Raw genomic sequence first — 24,187 nt, 5'->3', positions numbered from 1 at the left:
AAAACACAGTCTTACATACACAGTATTTTAATTGTACAGAGTTCACCTTATCCTAAAATCTGGCCTCTAGCAAATGAGAGAGAGATAAAAGTAAACAATGATCAGTTTCATCTGCAATGAGAGTGGCCAAGGACTTGGGGGATGTGTCGTAGCTCCAGAACTGATGTCCAGAGGGCTGGCGCAAAACAAACACAGTGAGGTGGCAGAAATCACATCAGGACATGGTGAGTTGTTTTTACTACAGGGAGATTTTCGTCTGTGAAAACAATGAGTTCCTGGTGATACAGGAAACAGAAATGCAAGGCATCTAGGAGCCTTGAAAAACCGACCCTCCGCATCTCACAATATTCCTGCTTCATTCATCTCAGGCAGTAATTTCGATGTCAATACAGCAGTCCTCACTCTAATTTATGATTATAGGTGTTTCTTCCTACCGCAGACCTTCCTTAAAACCTGTGCTTAGCATGTTACCGTGGTCTCTCAAAGCTGAGGGTACAGTGTGGGGTGGAAAACTGTTCTGATAGGATGAGCCCAGAATCTCCTGTCTGTGCATCAGGCAGGACACACACTTCTGCTCCTGACAAACTCTCCCGACAGAGGAGTTTCCAGTTCTTGTCTTTTCTCTACGGTCTGGAATTCATTTAGGTCTTAATTGTTCATAACACTTAGGATATACAAAACGGGCCACATCTTAAACATCGCACGCATGCTTGCACACCACCTTGGGCTTTTTCACCTCTCCTCCCCCCCAAAAGGCTAATTTAAAAGCAAACACCTGAGAATTCTAAATTAAGCAAAACAGCACTGAGTTAAGTCACTTCAAAACAGAAGAACTGCCTGACTCCACTTGCAAAGGACAGGAAAACCCCTGGCAGAGAGACCTCTCATCCATACCTATATTTCATGCCAGTCTGCTTCGCGGTGGACTCTTTGAGAGAAATGTGATGCTGAGGGGTGAAGGTCCCCAGGCTGCGAGCGATGATAGCGACAGTGCGGAATTTGGCCCGGGCTGCGTTCACCACATTGGGGGCGGTGGAGCTCTGTTTGCTCAGAAGTCGGTCCTCACCATTTCGACTCTTCAAATTGTGCTCTGTGCAGGCTATGGAGACTTGCATTGCTTCCCAGGACAGCGCAAGGTCCTCTCAGAACCCCACAGCACAGGCGGTCGGCAGAGGGTGAGCAGTTGAGGGATTTCTGCTGTCTTTTAACCCCTCTTGCCCCCGCTTCCTGGATGCCTTCAGAGGAGTCCCGGCAGCTGACTTCAGAGCCCACAGAGTGGCAGGAGAAGCTGAGGTGCAGGACAGCGTCCCTGGGACCCAAAGAAGTAAACAGCCAAGCTGGAAGTTGTCTCAGCAGCTGGAGCGCGGATCAACCTTCCCAATCTTCCCAGGCTGCGATCTCGGCTGATTAAACAGCCAGATCCATGTGGTCAGGAGGCTGGTGCAGAAGCCTAGAGCTGAGCGTTCATGGTGACTGCACACAGCCCTGCCTGGAGCCTGTCCGAGGTGCCTGAATGCGGAGGGCTGGCTTCTGGGCGCTGGCTCAAAGCAACGCAGGCATACCGCAAGATGCGCCCGCCAGCACCCTCTGGATCACAGGCAGGAGGCTCGACTGGAGAGGAGCATCCCAAGAAGCAGCTAACAGCAAGCGGGGCCCCGCGGACCCGTGGTCTCTATCCACTCTGCCAGTCAGCTGCCTCACTCTCCGGTTTTGGAGGATGCGGAGGTGGAGGCGTCCTAAGACCCCTCCCCACTCATCCTCAGGCGAAAGCTGGGGCTTCTGAGCCGGCACTTACTCGGGTTGGAGACTGCATGGAGGATCCGGAAGGTCCCTTTAAGGAGCGCCTTGCCTTTGTGTGCAATGGGAAGGAAAGATCACCGTGACCACTCCTTACTGGAGCAGGACTGGGAGGACTGCTCGTCAGGGGGCTCTGCCTAGGTGCCACCAAATCTTGCTGCAGCACACGAGTTGGAACTGGAGAAGGCTGAGTGAGGTGCTCCTCACAGTAACATGCCAGTGATTAACACGTGAATACTGTCTGGCTCGCAGGAACACAGCCTGGAATTCTGCTATTAGCCTCATAAGGGCTCATTTCTCCTCTGCACGTTAGTTCTTATGCAGATAAGTTCAAAGTTTCCTGAAAAGCCACAGTGCAGTCGATGTGGAGTCAAGTCTCCTAACTTACTGCAAATCTATTTAAAACACCAGAGTAGGGACTTCTGGGATGCGGCAGGGAGCAGTATCACTGCCCAGATGATTCAAGAGGGTAGCTGGAGCCATGTATACTGCCCTGGCCACAGGGATGGGCAGCAAGAAGTCCCATGAGCTGAGCCTGAACCCACATGAGATGGGGATCTTATCTGTCTGTCCCATCCAGAGCAACTGCCCAAGAAATGTGCTCAGACCAAATTATCAGTTGGTTGATAATTCATCTCTCCATTTGAAGTTCGTGAGAAACAACCCTTCCCGTGGATTTATTTAAACGATGGCTTCCACAAAAGCATATTTCTAAATGTGATTCCTAACAGACCTCACTGTCAGGCAAGGGAAAACAGCAAACACTGTTTATGAATAGCATCTCTGTACTTGGCAATGGAGATCAATATGGAGGGAAATTATGAATCCCTGTCTCTGTTGTCAAGGAATAGGCAATCTGGGTGGAAAGGACAAAGCATTCAGTCTTCAGAGACTAACTATATTGGAAACCACATTCTACATGTCCACTGGAGTAATACCCATGTTAAGCACACCAGGGGGGAGCAGGGATAGATTTCTGGATCCTAGAGAACACTCTGATCCATTACCCACATCTCAGTGGAGTCCCTATTGGCATCTGACTCTGCTACTGAGGCAGAAATATGACAATGTCTGGGGTTTCAAGAAGCACATGGAAACTCAGTTAGTCTTCCTAAAGGGTTGAGACTCCCATGTGGCAGGAACAATGGCTCTGATTTGATTGGCAGGAGTGGAGGGAAGCAGTCACCTCTGGACTGGCACATTCAGGGATGATACACACTCTGCCTGTGTTGATTAAAATACAAATAAAACAGTTGGTCTGATCACTTCTATCCAATCAAATGAAATTGTACAAATAAAATTTTCAAGGAGACTCTGTGCTTGCATTGAGATCTATTCAAGACATTAATCTTAACATCTTTGAACCCGAAGATAAGATTTAAGCCACATTATGGAATTGCATCCTTGACCCTCCGCACTATTTTTTTTTCACTCTTTGCCTTAGAAAATAAATGTGCTGGTTAATGGGAAGAAAATTTAGGGTGAGTGAGGCTGAAGGGTTAAGTGAGGACCTTTTCTTTGCACCCTTGTATGCCAGGCAGGAATACTGGGGAGGGGAGGGGGGATGTATTTATTCTTTGGAATAAACAGTGGGCAGAGAGGAAGCAGATCATAGGAACCTTTATTTTTGCACACTAAGCCAGCTCATCGGAGATGATCAACGTGAATCAGGAAAGCAGTCAAAATGAAAAGAGGAAGAAGTGGGAGGAATCAAAAGGAACAGCTTTTAGAAAAGGGGGCGGGGAACCACCACCACCAAAGCAGCTTGGGAGCGATTGAGGGAGGCGATAACCACCAGGCTGGGAGGGTCAGGAACCTGGGCTTCAACTAGGTCACTGGCTGCGAGGGAGGGGGCACAGGGGGTGAGCAGGGCCTCAGCTGAGGGTGCTGCCAGTTTTACGGGGAGCACTGGAGACTTGGAAAGAAAAAGAGGCCAGGGCTTGTTAATCAGCTTTGTCAAAGAACTAACAGAGAAAGGCCAGAAAGCTCGGGCTAGCCCAGAAGAGGGAAGAGGTTATCTGAATAAGACATACAAGGCAGAACACCTCTGAGGCACCTTTGACCCCCCATAGGACCACACAGAGGGCTTGGTCTTTGGCAGGCCCTCCCTATAAATAACTGAGAGAGATGAAGAAATAAGGAAGAGGGAGCTGCCATTTCCCGGGTAAGCTCCCGGGCATCCACTTTGAAGCACAGCCTGTGTACTGAGAAGGAGGGAATGACAGCCCCACATTCCCTTCTGCTCCTCTCGTGTGTAGTCAGTCCAGTGTCCCAGCCTCTGGGACACGCCACATAGAGAATCAAAGACCAGAGGCTAGAGGATGCTCACAGTGCAAGCCTCTTTCTTGCTGTTCACAGTGAGCCTTTCATCTCTGACACCACACAGGCATTCTGACAGGCAACCAGCAGCCCCGTGGTCTCCCCAGACATCCTCACTCTTCCCAGCATTGATGGAGGAGCAGTCAGTCTCAGGAGCCTGGAAATTAGGTAACCGTTAGCTGAAGAGTGCCCGCTCCTAATAAGTTTGCTAACAGGCTACATAGTAATGAAGCTGGAGACTTGGAATGTGTGTCTTTTCACTGTCACACAACAGGATTGAGAGGAATCCCCACTATGAGAATTTCAGGCTTAAATACACATACAGACCTGCATAAAGATACATTTACATAGATGGTATATAGATATAACTGTAGATACAGGTATAGATTATAGTTATGGGCTGGAGCGCCTCATCCCAAACTTCATGTATTGAAACCCTGGCCTCTCCCCAGTATATCAGAATGTGACTGTATTTGGAGACAGTCTGTAAAGACATAACTGAAGTACAATAAGGCTGCAAAGGTGAGCACTAACCCAGTGTGACACATGTCCTTAGACTAAGGACCAGGCTCAGACACGTGAAGACACAGAGCGGAGGATCATCTATAAGCCCAGGGCAAAGTCCTCAGAAGGGGCCAAGCTTGCTGCCACTTTGATCTCAGACTTACAGTCCGCAGAACTGAGAGGAAATAAACTTTTCCTGCTGCAGCTACTGAACTTGTGGTACTTGGTTATGACAGGCTGAATTAATACAGGCAGAAATGTAATTTATATGTGTAATGTCCTTTATAAGAAACCATTGGAGCTTACTAAAGTGCAAGTTCTAAAAGTCATCATTAGTCATGATGAATGTCCTTATATATACTCCACACATCCCAAGCTGCTGTTGTTAATGTCCTATAGGAGGACAGTGAGTTTCAGCTCAGCCAGGGCAACACAGCAAGACTATGTCATAAAAAACCCGAAGATAGACAACAATCTATAGATCTGTTCTCTAGGAAAGTTGATGAAATGTCCTCTGAAGAAAGGCTCCAAATGAAATCCTTTTATTCCTCTTCATGAAGTCATACAAGGTTCCATATGGTTGTTGTTGCTTTTTTTCCCCACTAGCAAACATTAATTATAAAGATTTTTAAGTTTCATAGTAAGTGTATGTGACATAGTTGAATGACAGTTACCTCCAAATACCCTCCCATCATCACACTCTCCCACTCCTCATTCTTTCCACTTTCATGTTCTAAGGCAAGTCTTGCTTGGAAAAATAGTAGCTTTTAGGCACATTTAGTCATCTCCTTTGTGTTCTCCTCAGCTTACCTATTTTCCTTTGTTTGCTCATGTTCCCTAAGGCAGGAGTCAGCATCCTCAGAGACATCCAGAAGTGGTGGAGAGAGTACCGCACCAGTAGACATAGCCCAACAGTGGCTTCTCACCTGTAACTTAGGGGTGACCTGCAGCTCTCTGAATTCATTCCGTCAGCTGAAGCACGGAGATGGGGTGGGCATCTTTATTTCAAAGACCTCTCTGTGTCTCTGTTCTGCAGATGCTATGACTAAATTTCTGGAGGTTGCCACAGCGCAGGACTGAGTTATCACTTACTCTTCAGTTTTGTCCCAATTGATTCCTTCATTACCTAGCAGTGGAGTTTTAGCATCGGTGTCAGCCATATTGGGTCTTGGATGTTTAAGAACAGATAACAGGATGTAAAATTTGCACCCAAGAGCTTTGGTCTTTGTGGTTATCTCAGTGTTCCTGGGAGCCCCAGAGACTTGATGACAGGGATATACGAGTTGCAGTTAAGCCTGAAGCTTCGTCTTCCTCTGCTTCCTCCCTTTCCTGTGCTGTTGGACAGGGTGCTTACGTTCTTGGAACCTTGGCTTCCTCATGGAGACACAGTGACTGATGTGAGAGTGTGGCTCTCCAGAGCAGCTCCCCGTCATGAACGGCATTCTCTGGCTGAGGAAGCAGAAGGTAAACGCAGCCAAGATGACACTGGCAGGGTTAAGATGTCACTGGGGACGTCTTCCTTTGAATGTTTGGTTCTTAACCACTGTGCATATTGCTCCTCACCGGAAGAGTCCTTTCTCATCAGAAGGACTTTACACACACCCTCTTATGAGTACAGTTTAAGAAGAAAGCCTATTGCCATTACGAGTACTAGAAATACATTCAATTTAGAAAGTCTAATCATCGGTGTCTATAAAAATACTTCATGACTGTTCATTCTTATCCTACTGTAATAAAAATTTCCCAATTACCCAGAAAACTTTTGGTTTATTCAATTTCTTCCCAGGGAAGTCAGAACCAAATATTTTTCACGGGTTCCACTTAGAACTTATGGTTTATATTCCATTGGAAAGCACAGCCAGCAGGAGCCAGGAAACATTCAATCATGCAGCCAGGCAAAACTGGAGTTATCCAACACAGAAAAGAATCTGCTAATATCAGAAGAATTTTAAACATGAACGTGTACAGATGGCAGGCTACTTCCTGTGCCTCATTTGTGAGCAAAAGAGTTGTGCCATTTATCAGAGACTATCAAAATCTGGTTAGAGAGTTATTTATTATATTCTCACAATTTCAACATGCCATGAAAATGATTGCTCTTTCACATGTACAGAGACACGGCCTTTATAATGTCAAATAAAACTGAGATTGAACATACTTATGGCTTTTCTGATGAGAAGAAACTTCTAGGTGTCTACCTTTCAACTTTCCTAGAAGAACAGACTTACCAAAGAACCCAGCAGGACATTCAGGGGCCAAACCCATTCTCACATACCAGACTCCTCTTCTAGAAACAAAGTGCAATGAACCAAAGGATGGACAAGCTTTGGTCCTGGGAAGCAAAGCCAGGGCTTAAACATGAGAGGCACATGCTCTGTCACTGCACTATGTTCTCCAAGTAACAGTTAGCACTTAGACTACATCCATGGCCACTGACAATTATTTCCTGAATCCAGAATATTATGAAATTGATGAGCCACCAATTCTATTTTTTTTTCATAAATGTTCACACTGAAAACCTGGCACTCCAGTATTTCATAGAAGCAGTTGTAGTGAAATGGGAGATTCACAATTCAGTTGATTTTGTTCTGGCATCTTCATAGTAGACAATTTCTCATGTTTTTCAGGAAAACAGACATGGAAGAAAACTGACTCATATTCTGTCTACTTTTATGAATGTTATTTTCCTTCCAAATTACTATCCATTACCATGAATTCTACCATTGCCTTATATTAGCCTCAGACAATGAGAAATATGTGCTATGTCTTTGGTTAAGATCTTCTTGAGAAGTCAACTTACAGAGAAATTGTTTTCAAAGATAGTTATTATATATAATCAATCCGTGATAAAATCAACTAAATGGCACATTGCTATTTCATGCACTACAAAGTGGTTAATTAATTATGCCATAATGCATATGGTTAATTTTCAACTAATTAAAAATGTTTTTAGTTTTAGACTCCTTCTCCAAAAAAAAAAATCACCATTTTATAAACTTAAAATGAAAATATAAAGAAAATAAATTGTTAGGAATACAGGTCTAAAATGTATTCACATTTAGACTTTAAGCTTCTGATCTGGCACTGAGTTGTCAGTATCCACACTTTTCTTCTATCATATTTGTGTTTCTGAAGCAACACTGTTTAGAATCATGCCCGACTTTTGTCTCTCCCCCTGGCTGTTGGTATGAACTCTCAACGTTCTGAAGTTACTCTACAAGCAATGGTGACCACAGCATCCTAACAGCCTGGCTAGCAACAAGTCAAGTCATTTAACAATTCCAAGAAAGAAAAAAAAAAGATATTCCAGAGAATTGATGAACTATCATTTTTAAGATGTTATACTGTAAACCTTATCTTATGGCAATTTGTATCTGAAATATTGCACAAGTATAATGAAGGAGGGGAGGGAAGAAGAAGAAAATGTTGAGTTGCTTTTATTATCTAGGCATTTTGGTAAAAGCTTGCACACCCTTTATCATAGTATAGAGGAAAGAGAAAATGGGCTATTGTTAATCATTTCAGCCAGCTGAAAACTAAGTGTTGTTTTTTTTTGGGGGGGAGGCCGGTTCATGAGCATTCATAGTCACTCTTGCAAAGCTGTAGTGATGGAGGCAGAGTATTTGCCAGAATGTGCTTGGCTCTAGATCTGATCCCCAGGTAAACCATACACATAAAATGATAAATGTCTGAAGTATATGGTGTGCAGTCCTATCATTTAAAACCTACAATGAACGAATTCCCGAAGAGCCTCTCACAGAAAGCCATCCTTACAAGTAACCTCCAAAAAGTTACTGAGACAAAGTCACTTTCAGTTCAAGTCTGTTCATCTGCTTAGAGAAAGACAGAAAAGCTATTATTATACACATCTTTCTCTCATAATAGTAATATGTGTTTTGTAAAGGGCCTACTGACTTGTTCTTTTTATGTTATCCATTCTTTGAACCAGAATTCTTATAAAGCAAGCAGATCCAAGACTTTATGGGATCATTTTTCATTTAATTCTTCCCCGTTAGCAGCCCGAGGAAGGTTAATGCAGGTGACCCCTTTAGTTCCTCACCACATTAAAATGGAAGCCACCCTGAGTACACAGTTGCTTAAGCTTTCTATCACCTCAGACCTAGTAGGATTGCTATTGCAAATATCAATGGCAAAGCTAGAAAAACAATTAGCTTTCTGTCCTCCTTCCTGACTCATATGTCCATTGCTGGATCTTTCTTCCTTTCCTGCTTTCTTTTTTTTTCCTTTCCTGCTTTTGTTTTCTTTCCTTCTTCCTTCTTTTTCTTCACTCTTTCCTTTCTTTCTTTCCTCCTTTCTTTTCTCTCTCTCATTCCTTCCTTCCTTCTTGCCTTCCTTTCTTTCTACTTAATCTTTAACTTCCTTTCTTTTGTGTATGGGAATGCTTTGGACAAGTTTGTAAAAAAGCTGATAGTGAAATCCATTACAAATGTTAAATCCAATATAAAATTACATAAAGTGAAATCCAAGTATAAAATCCAATGGAAGCTCCACAGTTTCGCAATGGTTATTATACCTGTGTAGAAGTCTGTTGAGATATAAAAACTGTAGGTCTGGCTAATCTCACTGTATAATGCTTTTTATTTGAAAGTTCTTTACAATAAAGTTTTTATTAAAATAAAAGACAGGAAATATGGGAATACATGTTAGTAAGGATTCAAACTGGAATGACCATTATAAAAAATGGAATAGAAATAGAAGTTCCTTAAGAAATCACAACCTGAAAAACATGTGAGTCATCCCTTCTATTGCTAAATTGATAACCCATGAATTAAATCAGTATTTTGAAGAGCTCTGTGCATGCCCATAGTCATTGCAGTGTTATTGAGAAAAGCCAAGATACATAAGCAATGTGAGTGTCTATGAACGAATTAACAAATAAAGAAACTATGAAATACATGCCATGGAATGTCATCAAATCTGAAATACTGCTATTTGCAAGAACATGGGTAAAACTAGAGGGCTTTGTGCTTGATTAAATAAGCAAGACACAGAAAAACAAACATTGCCAGTTCTCACTTTCATGTGGAATCTCATAAAGCTGTGACAAGAGTTTATGTGTCCCTACTACCAACAGGAAGAAATTGAGGGACTCGAGGAGAAAGAGAAAGAGGCAAAGAAAGAGAGGAAGGAAGGAAGGATGGGAGAGAGAGGGAGGGGAGGAAGATTGACTGTATATGTATCAAATCAAGTTATGTATCTTAAATTATCAATTTTCAATTTGTCAATTATGCTGCACTAAACCTTACAAAAAGGAAACAAATAACTTACCCAACATTATGTAACTCATTTCCTGCTGAGCTAAACTACCCACCCAGACCTAATGCACCATTTACATAGCTACATTTAAAAAAAAGAACCCTCAATTATGTCATTCTGTAAAAATGTTCCTACTTTAAAGAGAAAAGAACCTCTCACCCATGTTCAATCAAGTATCATATTTATGGAGGTTTTTCCACAATGCATATATACTACTTTTGTGAGCAAAATAAAGTAAAAATGTAAAATTATTTTTCAATCATAGAATCATGCCAAGTTTTTCAACAATACATAGACAAATTCTTTTAGATTTACAAAATCCTAGTCACAGAATGGAGAAGAGGAATATCATTCATTTGGTAGACTTAAAAATCATCCTGGTCAATATTTCTTTGTTTGGTATTTTCTATTTTCACACACAGGTTTGTGGTTATTATTAATGTTTCTGTTATTGTTGGACACCGCTGAGATTCTTTCAAGGCTTTTTATCAGTTATCCCCATACTATCAGCTTTATTTGTTCTTATTTTTTCATTTCTCATGTATCATCTTTTCTCAAGACAACTATTTATCATCACCATCACCAATTATTATTTGCTACTCAGTTGACAAACTCTAAGTGCTGATGAGGGAAGGTGGAAGATTCAGCTTTCCTGTATGAGGCTTCATAGCTGGGCATATGCAGGCATGCATGACCAGCTGCCGAGTGTGTATCAGATCAAGTGCAGCTGATATATTCTTTAGAGGAAATTAGGGAGACCCATGTGGGTTGAGGGATTTGGAGAAACCATAGTGGTATCAGAAAAGCTCTGGGCAATGAGGACAGAAAAAAACAGGGCAAAGATAGAGAGTAGGCAAGCTAGGTGATGGGAGAGGGGAAACATCTTCGATGCAGAGGTTGAGAATCTTGTTGGGGAACATGCATGCCCTTGGTATGCAGCATCATTGGAAAGAGGACTTCTATGAGACACAATGCAAAACAAAGTCTCTACACCAACTGACAGTAGAGGACAGCCTGGAATAAGGGGGAGACTAGAGCTCTTCCCTCAGAACAGTCATGTGAGTATGGAGAAAAGTTCATCAGGGCTTCTGGTGGGGTTGGGCGTGTGAGCTGTATTTTAGGCAAATATGGCTAGAAACCATGTGTTGGTGGTTTGAGGCAGGAAGGCAGTGGGGGATGGCAGGAGTCAGTCTGCCATAAAGTACAATCCGCTGAAGGGATTATGATGCTTCTCCTAATAGAAGGAGAATGGAGAAATGCTCACTAGGCACGGTGATCTGACAAGCAGTTGGATAATATATATAGTAGGAGCTTATTTTGACAGAAACAAAAATGTTATCAGTAGTTACTTGTGGGTGGTAGGATTATGGGTAATTTTTGTTTCCTTCATTTTGCTCATATATGATTTCCCGCTGTGAGCACATATTACTTTTGTATTATGGAACACAGAAAGTGATGCCCAGAAAGCAAGAAATTATGCTAGAAATAATGGTGAGCCAGTGGGCACACACATCCTGTAGGGGAAGCACAGTGACTATTTGCTTCATAGCATTTGGGATAAACACCACTAGGCAGACTCAGTTTGTTTTTTTAACAAACAAGCCTCCAGATATAGATATCAGGAATACAACCACTGAACTGTGTTAACTAACATGAAATTGAGATCCGGTAGTATTTGTTTTTCTGTGCCTTGCTTATTTAATCAAGCATAAAGCCCTCTGGTTTTACCCACGTTCTTGCAAATAGCAGTATTTCAGACTTGATGACATTCCATGGCATGTGTTTCATAGCTTCTTTATTTGTTCATCCATTCATGGGCACTTACGTTGCTTACATATCTTGGCTTTTCTCAACAGCGCTGCAACAACTATGGGCATGCATAGAGCTCTTCAAAACACTGATTTAATTCCTTGGGGTTACATGACCCTTTCACAGGGGTCGCATATCAGTTATCCTGCATGCCAAATATTTACATCACAATTCACAACAGTAGCAAAATTACAGTTATGACATAGCAATGAAAATAATTGTATGGTGGGGGTCACCACAACCTGAAGAACTGTATTAAAGGGTTGCAGCATCTGGAAGGTTGAGATGCACTGCTCTAAAGGCTCTTCTGGCTTCTGATAGTGGTCAGCATTCCTGTGCCTGCATCATTCCGGTCTCTGTGACTGCCTGGCCACAGTGTTTCCCACATACCACGGACCCTTGCCATTGAATTTAGACCTTCCTTGAGTAACCTTATTGCAAGATCATAATCTTAATTACATCTTCAAAAACTTTTTTTCAAATAAAGTCTCATTCACAGATTTGAAACACCGAGATGTAGTTCTATTTTTTGAAGGCCTAACGTGTAGCTGTTGGTTTGCAGAAGACATGGTCGAAAAGGAGAGGGGAAGAGGAAAGAAGACGTGAGAAGAAAGCAGGGAGCTAGACTTTCTTTCTGGTCTAACTGGAGAAAAATAGAAGATGCAACCAAGTGGCTCACAGTAATGCAGAGAGAGATGTGGCCTGGCCTGGAGCATGATGGGAGCAGCTCATAGGTGTGTGGTGATGCACTGTGTACCCTAATAAAATTTGCCTGAAGATCAGAGGACAGAACAAGCTACTAGATTAAACATAGATGCCAGGCAGTGGTGGCACACGCCTTCAATCCTAGCACTCGGGAGGCAGAGATCTGTCTGGATCTCTGTGAGTTCAAAGCCACCCCGGACTACATGAGATTGACTCAGTCTAGGAGAGAAACAGAGCCAGGCAGTGGTGGCACACACCTTTAATCCCAGCACTTGACAGCTCATGTCTTTGTTTGGGAAACACACAGGCCTCTAATGCCAGCACTGAGAAGGAAGTGATGGCTGGGTGGAGAAAGGCATATAAGGTGTGAGGAGACAGAACTGGAGCTTTTCAGGCTGAGGAGTCCTAGAGGTAAGAGGTGGCAGGGGCTTGTTCCTTTGTCTCTCTGATCTTTCAGCATTTACTGCAATATCAGGCTTTGAGGTTATTATTATTATTATTATTGTAAGACCATTTTATAAATTGAGCAATGTAAGTGAGGGTGTTTTCTGTGAGGAACTAGCAGAAAAGGGAAAAACAAAAATAAGTTTCCACAGGTCAAACAGGGATGGCCAGCACTGTTCATGCCCCAAGCAGAGGTTCTTTGCACGGACAGAAATACTGGGCCTGGACAGTCACCACAGGAAAGTATCCGTACCGTGTGAGGATGAATCAGCCTCTTCAGAAGCAGCATCTCATCCTGGGGTGGTGAGAAGACAGCACATGGACTACTGGGGAAGTAAGATCTGTACAAATAAGGTGGCTACAAAACAGATAAGAAGAAGGGTGTGAGCCGTGGTGGAGGAGAGGCAGTTGCTGATAAAAGGCCCAGGAAATGGGGTGTTCGCCATTGTTTTCCTCCTGCCCTGATCAAGAGCACCTATGTTTTCACATGAGTGCCTTTCTTACTAGTAACGGCTCAGGTCATTGTGCCCACAGAGGCAAATACAAAGCTGTCTTACTAGACACTCTAGTCCAGTAATAGAGTGACTCGGGGATGGGTACAGAGGAGTTCAGTTATGGAACAGGAGAAGACACTCCATCATTTAAAAGGAGGCTTTAAATATGACTTAAGGCTGTAGTCAGAAGACCAACTGAGCAGAATGGTTCCCATGGCCAAAGCAGTGCAGCCTCTAAAGTAACATCACAATTCTGGAAATACTGATGCAAATGATAGAATACAAGCTTTACAGGGAACAGCATTACTCTGGCTTAGTATTAAAGATCACAAAGCCACGTGAGCTGGCATCCATTGTAATTTTAGTACTCAGAATACAGAGGCAGGAGGACTGGGGACCTTAGACCAATCTGAGATACACAGTCTTAAAACTAACATCACAAAACCAAAGATTTTAATATCATGTTGCTGCAATTCTTAACTACATATATAGTTAACTACCATATATATGATATGGTATAAAAGGCAGGGGAGCAAGTAGCACTGAGGCCATGTTTCTACATTTCATCATTTAGTCTCAATCTGAAATAGATTATGTTAAATTAAATCAAATTCTAATCATGGAGCAATCACTAAGAAAATAATTCACAGAAATAATTTTCAAAATTGACAAGGTAATAAAATATTTATCACAAAAATAAGATAAAAGAGAAACAGAGGAACAGAAAAGAAAGAAGGTTTAAGCATTGTTTGTAATAGCCAGAACCTGGAAACAACCTAGATACCCTTCAACTGAAGAATGGATAAATAAAATGTGGTACATATACACAATGAAATACTACTCAGCAGAGAAAAACAATAATATCATGAGGTTTGCAGGCAAATGGATGGATCTAGAAAAAAATCACCCTGAGTGAAGTAACCCAGACTCAGAAAGACAAACATGGTATGTACTCACTCATAGGAGGATACTAGATGTGGAACAAGGATGACTGGACTGCTACTCACAACACCAAGGAGGCTACCTGGAAAACAGGACCCCAAAAAAGACATGGGGATCACCCAATGATGGAGAAATGGATGAGATCTACATGAACAGCCTGGACATGAGTGGGAGTAATGAAGGGTGAGGGTCGAGGGAAAGAGAGCTTGGGGGAGCGGGAGATCCCAGCTGGATCAAGAACAGAGAGGGAGAACAAGAAATAGGAGACCATGGTAAATGAAGACCACATGAGAATAGGAAGAAGCAAAGTGCTAGAGAGGCCCACAGAAATCCACAAAGATGCCCCCACATCTGCCCCACAGACTGCGGGCAATGGTCAAGAGACAGACCGAACCGACCTACTCTGGTGATAGGATGGCCAAATACCCTAATTTTCATGCTAGAAACCCCATTCAATGACTGAGGGAACCAGATGCAGAGATCCACGGCCAGGCCCGGGTGGAGCTCCTGGAGTCCAATTGGCGAGAAAGAGGAGGGTTTATATGAGCGAGAATTGTTGAGACCAAGTATGGTGATATTTTATTTTGTACTAAAATGTTATTTGTATGTTAATAAATAAAGTTGCCTGGGGGTCAGAGCTATTAGCAAGCCATAGGAAAGCTGGGCAGTGGTGGTGCACGCCTTTAATCCCAGCACTTGGTAGGCAGAGCTAGGTAGATCTCTGTGTGTTCAGGGATACAGCCAGCATTGGAGACACAAACCTTTAATCTCAATACCAACCATAGAAGACCTGGAGGTCTATACAGACAGGCAGTGACGAGGCGGTCATTTGTTTGGGTTTACAACCAATGAGAAGGCAGAACCGAAAGTCTTTATAAAGACTTTAACACAGGAAGTAGCTCTCTTTCAGAGAGGTATGACCACCGAAGGAGGAAGGGTAAGGTTTTAGCTCTTAGCTCTGACCTCTTGGCTTTCTTCTTTGCATTGGTTCTGTGTTTCTTATTTAATAAGACGGTTGGTTACATCTACAAGCAAGGTTGGATAAAGCACAGGGACAAATACCCAAATGAATGGAAACACATGAACTATGAACCAATGGCTGAGGGGCCTCCAACTGGATCAGGCCCTCTGAATAGGCGAGACAGTTGATTGGCTTGATCTGTTTGGGAGGCATCCAGGCAGTGGGACTGGGTCCTGTGCTCAGTGCATGAGATGGCAGTTTGAAACCTGGGGCTTATGCAGGGACGCTTGGCTCAGTCTGGGAGGAGGGGACTGGACCTGCCTGGACTGAGTCTACCAGGTTAATCTCAATCCTCAGGGGAGTCTTTGCCCTGGAGGAGGTGGGAATGGGGGGTGGGATGAGGGGAAGGTGGGGAGTGGGAGGTGGGAGGGGGGAGAACAAGGGAATCCGTGGCTGATATGTAGAATTAAATTATATTGTAAAATAAAAAAGATAACAAATAGCAGCATAGAAAATGAAAATCAAAACATATCAATAAGTTCACTGAATATAAATAATCTAAGTAAAAAGGCAAAAATTGTGAGGCTGAAATAAAGGATGACCCTGCTACTTGATACCCATAAGAGACATAATTTAGATTAAAAGAAAAAAAGTAAATTGAAAACAAAATGTGAAAAGCCATCCCATGAAATAGCCATAAAAGTGCTGTAATGATTCCATTGCTATTTAAGAAATTAGACTTCAAGAATTATTAAAGTTAGAGGACACTTTTTAAAAACAAAATATCAATATATCAGCAAAGCACACTAACTGTAAACATAGATGCACCTGGATCCATGTTTCAGGTCCTCTGATGAGGCAGAGCAACATGTCTGAAGGATGTGGGAGAGCAAAGTCTTATGGCAGCCAGGAGTGAGAAAGAGGTACAGCAGGAGCCAGGGATATGGCTCGCCTTTTAAACCCCCTACCTCCTCCACCCTGGCCTTACCTCCTGATAGCCTGTGCAGTCTAAACTCAATGGATGAACCCATTGGGAAAGTTACCAGACCCATGTGCCAATCACCCATCAGTCAACTGTGCTCCAGGTAGTAACCAAGCCTTCAAAACATAGCTTTTAGAGGGAACATTGCTTATCTAAACCACCAGGTACTCTTAAACATAAACATAAAAACCCTTTACAGGGCCGGGGAGATGGCTTCGTGAACAAAGCACTTTCTGCGCAAGCCTAACACCCTGAGTTTGGCTCTCCAGGACCCGTATAAAAGCCAGCCATGGTGGTACACATCTCTATAATAGTGGAGTATGGGAACTAGAAAGTGGGTAATCTACAGTTCACATAAATAATTCAATAGATGCACAAATCACATTTAATAAAGTCCAGGATCTATTAGAGATAAAAATCTCCCAAACAAGATCTAAAAAAAAGAACTTTCTTAAACTAAGAGTGTGTGAGTTGTGGTTCAATATGAAAAGTGTTCTATGGACTCACATATTTGAACACTCAGCCTTCAGAATGTGGCACTGTTTGGGAAGGATGTGAAAATCTGAGGCGCCTTACTGGAGGAAGTTGGTCAAAGGGGGTGGGTCTTGAGATTTTAGAGCCTGGCTTTATTTCCTGTTTACTTCCTGATTTCTGATGAGACAAAATGTGACCAGCCAGCTTCCCTCCTGCTGTTATTCCTGTCCTACCTGCTGCCACTGCTCCCTACCACGATGCAGAGTCACCTCAAACTGTAATGCATCATAAACAGTTTTTAAAAAAATGGAAAGTTTGATGTGGAAAGCTGTGTGAGCAAGTTGAAAGTTGTGTACAAGGATCATGCAGAAGACAGAAAACTGATGGTGATTGCTAAAGAGAAGCCTCACTGTTTTCACTGGTACAAGAGAAAAGATGCCCTGAAGGCAAGACTCCAACTTGTGAAAAACGAAAACTTTCTCAAAAGGAGAAAGTCTCAATCTAGAATGCCACAGAATGGATCCTCTACTTCTCAAAAGCAATGACCTTGGAAAGGGATTCAGATTCAGCCATTAAGACATACAGAGTTCTGCAGCTGTGATCTCAGGGGGACAAGCTCCATCTTACGCTAGCCTCAGAACTTGGCAGCATCATCATTTGGGACTGGTTTTGCAGGCACGAAAGATTCAACATGGAGGAGGTCATGGAGTCCTGCTCAAGGGCTCCAGTGAACTTTTGAGGACAACCACTGTGTGGAAGTGTTAGCGACCCTTCAAGGTGTCCACTGAGAGGTTACTGCATGAAGCCAAGGAGGTTAAAGTCTGTGTTGCAATGGAAACTGGTTTAGTTAGAGCCTAGGATAGAACCAAGGGGATGAATATACGTACACATGTGCACACACATACTCTATATACATATACATATATGTGTGTATATTATATAAATCTACAATATGTATTAGAATTTATATGCTAGTCAGTTTAAAATGCTAACAGCAGAATCACACCTGAGATCTGAGAACCCAGTATTTACTTGTGCTTTTGCCTGATGCCTCAACAGAGGAGTCCCACAGCAGTCTCTTACCGGGAAGCAATAACAGCTAGTTACTCATCTGTAAGACGCAGTACCCTAGGAATTCCTATCTTGTTTCAGGATCCCAGAAGACTCCTGGAGAGCCACTGGTCCCTGGTCTACCCTGAAAGCTTGGGAACACTGGGTCTGCTGCCAGTAAAGGAATCAGCGGTAGCAACAGCAAATCAACTCACAGACCAGTGGGCAAGGCAGTATGAGATGGTCTTCCTTCTGACATAGCCATGTTATCTGGGCTGCTAGCAGAAGGTGCCACCACAATCAGGGTGGGCCTCGCCACATCAAAACAAGGCAGTCGGGGCAGTTCCTCAAATGAGTCTCCTTGGTCAGATGGGTCTGAGTGGTGGCAAGTTAACAATGAACCGTAACAGAGACTTAAGGATGGTGGTGGTGTCAAGGTACTCTGCCATTTGTAATGGAGCTGACTCAAGAGAGAAGCTGTTGTGTACAGCTCCAGCTTAAGTGGGGTAGCTGCTATCCAGGCCCCCCCCACCCCCCATCCCCCGTCCTTACTGAGCTATCGGCAGAGAACAGTTGCTAAGGGAGAGATGTTCATTCTCTTTTGCAGATGTGGACACTAGTTGGTTCCCACTTTCCCGTGTATAGCTCACACCCATGCATATATGGGCACCACTAACTGGACTTTGTGGGTTGTATATATTTTGAAAAAAGACAGTAAGTCGGGAGGGGATTATGTTTGGGGAGGCACAGGGAGAGTTGGAGGAGAAACTGGGTGGCCGATATGATCACATTTCACTGTATACATACATGAAATTTTCAAAAATAAGGGAAATTGAAAGGGGAGCATGGGCCTATGAGATCCAGGAGTGGAATGTTGTGCTCAGAATATGAAATGTCCCTGATAGGCTCATGTGGTTGAATACTTGGTCTTCAGTTGAAGACACTGTATGGGAAAGTTATGAAATCTTGAAGAGGTAGAGCCTTCTGGAGGAAGTGGGTCACTGGAGGTGGGGCTTGAGGTTTTCACTTCCTGCTGACCTCCTGCTTTCTGTCTTAGATGAGGAGTGATCAGCCAGCCTCTGCTGCTTGCACACCTGCTGCTGTGTCTTCCTACAGTGATGACAGGATTGCTGTAGCCTCGAACACAGCTAAAACTTTCCTCTCTTAAGCTGCTTCCTTTGGTCAGTAAAGAGATTTGATCACAGTAAAGAGAAGAGTAACTGATATGGCATGTATGAACATTATGTAACTAACATCATTTGGAACAACAAAATAGAATGGATGCGTTTTCTCTAAGATGGGGACAAGAGCATTTTTGCCATCCTTATTTAATTCTGTAGACGTCTACAACAAGAAAATTTGAAATTAAGGACACAGACTAGAAAGGAAACAAAATTCCCTTTTTCAAAACTGACATGACCATAGGTAGAAAATCCAAAGATGTGCAATTAAAAGGTTTCTAGAAAAGCCAGGCAGAGTGGCTCAGGCCTATATATTCCTACTACTCATGAGTCTGAGGCAGCAGGATCACCATGAGCTTGAGACTAGGCTGGGTTATACAGCAAGACCTATTTCAAAACGAAACAAAAGTGAAAACCCATGAGAGCTATCTGCACGTGGAGGTGCTTGCCTCTAATCATAGCCTTGGGAAGCACAGGGAGGAGGCATGTGTTTGAGGCCGGCTTACGCTGTGTAATGAGTTTCAGGCCAGCCTGGATTACCCAGCAAGCTCTGTCCAAAACCAAAGAAAAAATATTACTAAAGCCAGTGAGCAACTTTAAAAAGGTCCCAGAATATGAAATCAATATACAAAATTGTTTTTCCATGTACTAATCATGAGTCACCCAGAAAGAAAATTGAGAAAATGGTGTTATTAATAACAACATCAAAAAGGACAAAATAGTTGGATAGAAATTCAACAAATTTAGGTCTTGTATACTCATTACTACAAGACACAGCTGAGTAATTAAAGAAATATAAACAGTGTTTGTGTCCACGGCTTAGAAGGAGAGTTAATATTGTCAAGATGGCAATTCTCTTTAACCTGGTCCAGGATTTCAGTGCAGAGTCTATGAAGTCCCAGCAGATTTCTTTGTAAAAATTGACAAGATGGTTCTAAAATTTATATGGAAACACAACAATAACAACAGCAGCAGCACTTAAATGAACAAATAATTTTGAAATGAATGAAGTTATTATTAAGAAAACTTACCACAAATTCATAGTAATCAAGAAAGTGTGGTTTTGGCAAATGGAAAGGAGATACATAAGAGGAGCATGGGAGTTTGAAAGTGTGTCTTTTGCTTATCTACCAACTGACTTTGACAATGGTGTCAAGACAGTTCAACTGAGGACAGAGTCATTTTTGGAAAAAGCTGTATAAAATGTCACAATGATTCAGTCCAGGCAGGTCCAGTCCCCTCCTCCCAGGCTGAGCCAAGTGTCCCTGCATAAGCCCCAAGTTCCAAACAGCCAGCACATGCACTGAGGACAGGTCCCGGTCCCACTGCCTGGATGCCTCCCAAACAGATCAAGCTAATCAACTATCTCACTTATCCAGAGGGCCTGATCCAGTTGGGGGCTCCTCAGCTATTGGTTCATAGTTCATGTGTTTCCAATCGTTTGGCTATTTGTCCCTGTGCTTTTTCCAATCTTGGTCTCAACAATTCTTGCTCACCAAGTCGAACTCAATCCTCAAGGGAGTCTTTGCCATGGAGGAGATGGGAATAGGGGGTGGGCTGGGGGGAAGGTGGAGGGCAGAAGGGGGGAGAACAAGGGAATCGTGGCTGATATGTAAAATTAAATTAAATTATAAAATAAAATTTTAAAAAATCACAATGAAATTTAGTATTTTACGTAATTAATCTAGACTAATATTAAAAACAGAAAAAACGGTACTCGGACACCTAGATATGCTCATGAATCAGAAATAAAAATAAATAAATAGGACTCAGGACCTCACCTCCAATACCACATGAAAAGAACTGACAAATTCATAATCATAGAATGCCATTTAACACTCCAAAACATTTAGAAGATGTCTTTGCAGAGCTACAATAGCAAAGGCACAGTCTATAAACAAAACAAGAAGGTAAATATATTTCCTAAAAGCAACTGTTTTACTTCAAAATACATCACTCTATAAATTAACAGGTGAAGGGAAACTGGGTGACAAGCTTGAAATGATTACTATGAGGAGCGTCTGTGTGCATAACACTTAACGCTAAAAAAATAAAAAGGTCAAGATGTTTTAATAGAGATTTTACTAAAGAAAATAAATGGCTAATAAGTTCTGAAAAGAGGCTAAGCCTTGATAGTCCTGAGGACATACAAATTAAACCCATCATGGGACAGCCCTCCACACTCACTAGAAAAGCTATCACAGAAAAATTCTACCATGAATTAGGCTACAGAAAGATTAGAAGTCTTATACTTGCTGTCAGGAATATGAATGATACAGTCACCCTAGAAAATGGATTGGCAACCTCCTTTAACATGTAACAAAAAGTATCATATGTCCAAGAAATTTTACTTGTATGTGTGAGAAACACATACATGACTGTTCCTAACAGTATTAATTAAAACAAACCCAAATACATTGTCAAAACAGTCATCGCATTGTAGGCCAGTAAAAATGCCTATTTGTGGAATTCTGCTCAACTATAAAAATGAATGAGCCGTTGACACATTTCATATGAATTGTCATCAAAAACTCATACCAAAGCAGTTAGATAAAACACTACTCATTATACTAGTCATGCATAGTGAAATGATATTTCAGTGATAGACTTCATATGTAATGGTGGTCCCCTCATATTATAATGGAGACTAAAAATTCATATTGCCTAGTGACATCATAGCTATGATAATTTTGCATCAGGAAATGATGTGTTTGTGGTGATGTTGGAGTAAACAACTTTCTGTGCTGCCAGTCATATAAAAGTATTGTCCAGGTCTGGGGATCTAGCTCCATGTACATGCTTGCCTAGCATTCCTGAGGTCCCAGGTCTGATCCCCAACAAAGAAAAATGAATAGTAATAATAAAATGTAGCATAATGCTGTACAGTACAGAATTCTAGTAAACAATTGTTAGTGGTATAAGTCTGTACTATACTGTATTTTTTATCATTATGTGATATTGGGGCCTCGCCCAGAGACTGACTGACCTGTGCCATTTAGGTTTGTGTTCATACACTCTACAATGACCACATAAAAACTAAATCTCCTAGCCACATCTCTCAGAACACCTCTCAGAATCAACTGTCATGGCTGTAACTTTACTTTTATGACATGTATAAAGAAGGAACATTTGGAGAGACAGAAGAGATTAGTGGTTGCCTGGGGCTGGGAACAGAAAAAGGGATTAGTGGGAAAATGGGCACAGTAGAATTTTTGAGGTTATGGAAATGCTATAAAATTACAATGGGATTTGTTTATGGTTCTACAATTCCATAAATTTACTAACACCATCGATTTGTATGTTCATTTTAGGAGGATTTTATGACATATAAATTATGCCTCCATAAAACTTTAAAATACTCTACAGGAAAACAAAGTCTGACTTTGTTGAGAAAGGTTTGCTTTTTGCAGCCCACAGAGCCAAGGTTGGAAGTCAGAGTAAGGATTTATTGCCATAGCAGACAAAGGCAAGGAATCTGGGAAGTCCTTGGGATGAGTTCCACGGCAGGGTCAGAAAAACCAATGGGTTTTGTTGTTATAAGTATTCTTCAGAAGGACCTGTGTGTTTTCCATCAAGAAGCTGAGCTACTAGAATCTGTACCCTGACTGGAGACATCAAGGGCTTCCAGAACAGCCCCCTGGAGGCCTGGTGCTGGGTCAGGAATGGTGGTCAGGGATGATGAAGCCATGCCTGGGGATGGTTGCAGAGTGTACTCTGCCAGTTGCTGACGGTGTGAAATGAATTGCAAAGCAGCTGTCTTAGTCAGGGTTTCTATTGCTGTGAAGAGGCACCATGACCATAGCAACTTTTATAAAATAAAACATTTAATTGGGGGCTAGCTTACAGTTCAGAGGTGTAGTACATGGTCATCATGGCGGGAAGCATGGCAGCATGCAGGCAGTCATGATACTGGAAAAAGAGCTGAGAGTTCTACATCTTGATCCACAGGCAACAGGAAGTGAATTGCCACACTGGGTATGGCTTGAGCATATATGAGACCTCAAAGTCTGCCTCCCTAGGACATACTTCCTCCAACAAGGCCATACCTACTCCAGAAGGCCATATCTCCTAATGGTGCCATTCCCTATGGGCCAAGCATTCAACCACATGGGTCTGCGGGGCCACACCTATTCAAACCACCAGAGTCGCCAAGAATCTATAGCATCTTGAGGATATGGCAGAGATCACAGGGCTGGATACTGAGGCAGAGCAAGGTTTGCAGCCAAAGTTACTATGTACACTAGAATGTCCCCAGAAAACCAGACAGACAGCTTCAGAGCATGCAGGCACCAGACAGGCAAGGAGCAATTTATAGGAGAGCAACAAGAACTGGGAGATGACGTAAAGATCAGCTCTGAAGCGGGCTTGAAACAGATGAATGTTGAAAGTGTTCCCCCCAAATGCTCATGGACTGAAAGGTTGATCCCCACCTAATAGTACTATCCTGGGCAGTGCTGAAAAGTTTATCAGGTAGGATGTAGCTGGGACAAGTAGGTCATGGAGGGCATGTCCTTGGGGGCTGCTTCTTGTCCCTCATGGTCCTGCTTCCTGTCCAACATGCTCCCACCACCACCATGATGTCCCCAAATGAACACAAATGGGAACGAGAGGGAAATCTCTGAACTGAGCCTAAATAAACCTCCTTTAAGTTGTGCCAAGTACCTTTTCACAGAGACAAAATGTCTAACATCCAAGCTCCTGCTTTGGGAATGGGTGAGTTACTTTTTTAAGAGCAAAACTGGGGCTATTTGCATCTTCAGGTCTGTGGCCTAAAGCAAGATGAGGGCCATTAAAACAAAACAAAACAAAGCAAAACAAAACAAAACAAAACAACAAAACAAAACCCCTCTCATTTTGCTACCCATTGTTTCCTGCATTGTGTGAAGCCTGGGGTGCTGTGATCTTTGACCCCAGACTGTCCAGGCTGCCCAGTCAGGAGGAGCATTCCATGTTCCCTAGTAGACCACTTTTCTGTGTCTCTGGGAGCCCCACTTCTTCAGATCAGGAGTCTCTTGAACAAGGTGCCAGGTGTAACAGCTACCTCCTTGTCACTGGAGTCTTATGGCTTCCATTCTCAAGAAACCCTGGAAACCAGGGGATGCTGATCCCACCCCACATCCCCAGTCCCTAGATCCCAATGGTGCTCTATCTCTCCGGGTTAAACACCAGGTGTCTCATTTGTAACTAAGTGACCTTGTAAAGTGGGACATCATTAAACAACAAAACAGTTGGAGGCACAGCCACTCAC

The 24,187-nt window shown here is 42.6% G+C and overlaps 1 protein-coding gene across 2 annotated transcripts in view; it reads right to left on the bottom strand.

The window, feature by feature from the left end:
• Kcnab1 (potassium voltage-gated channel subfamily A regulatory beta subunit 1) overlaps positions 1-24,187 on the bottom strand; it is a 368,345-nt gene that overhangs the window by 243,769 nt on the left and 100,389 nt on the right. Inside the window, exon 1 of one of the 2 annotated variants that reach the window (XM_006972621.4) lies at positions 895-2,004. The exons of the other annotated variant lie outside the window; for it this stretch is intronic. Within the exon in view, the coding sequence (XP_006972683.1) occupies positions 895-1,115 (221 nt within the window). The 5' untranslated portion in view covers positions 1,116-2,004. Of the gene's footprint in view, positions 1-894; positions 2,005-24,187 lie in introns of those variants that run through there. 2 annotated transcript variants of the gene reach the window in all.

The sequence above is a fragment of the Peromyscus maniculatus genome, chromosome 6, assembly GCF_049852395.1.
Source record: "Peromyscus maniculatus bairdii isolate BWxNUB_F1_BW_parent chromosome 6, HU_Pman_BW_mat_3.1, whole genome shotgun sequence".
NCBI lineage: Eukaryota > Metazoa > Chordata > Mammalia > Rodentia > Cricetidae > Peromyscus > Peromyscus maniculatus.
The sequence above is the reverse complement of the archived record's forward strand: the minus strand, read 5'-3'. Positions and strand labels throughout refer to the sequence as shown.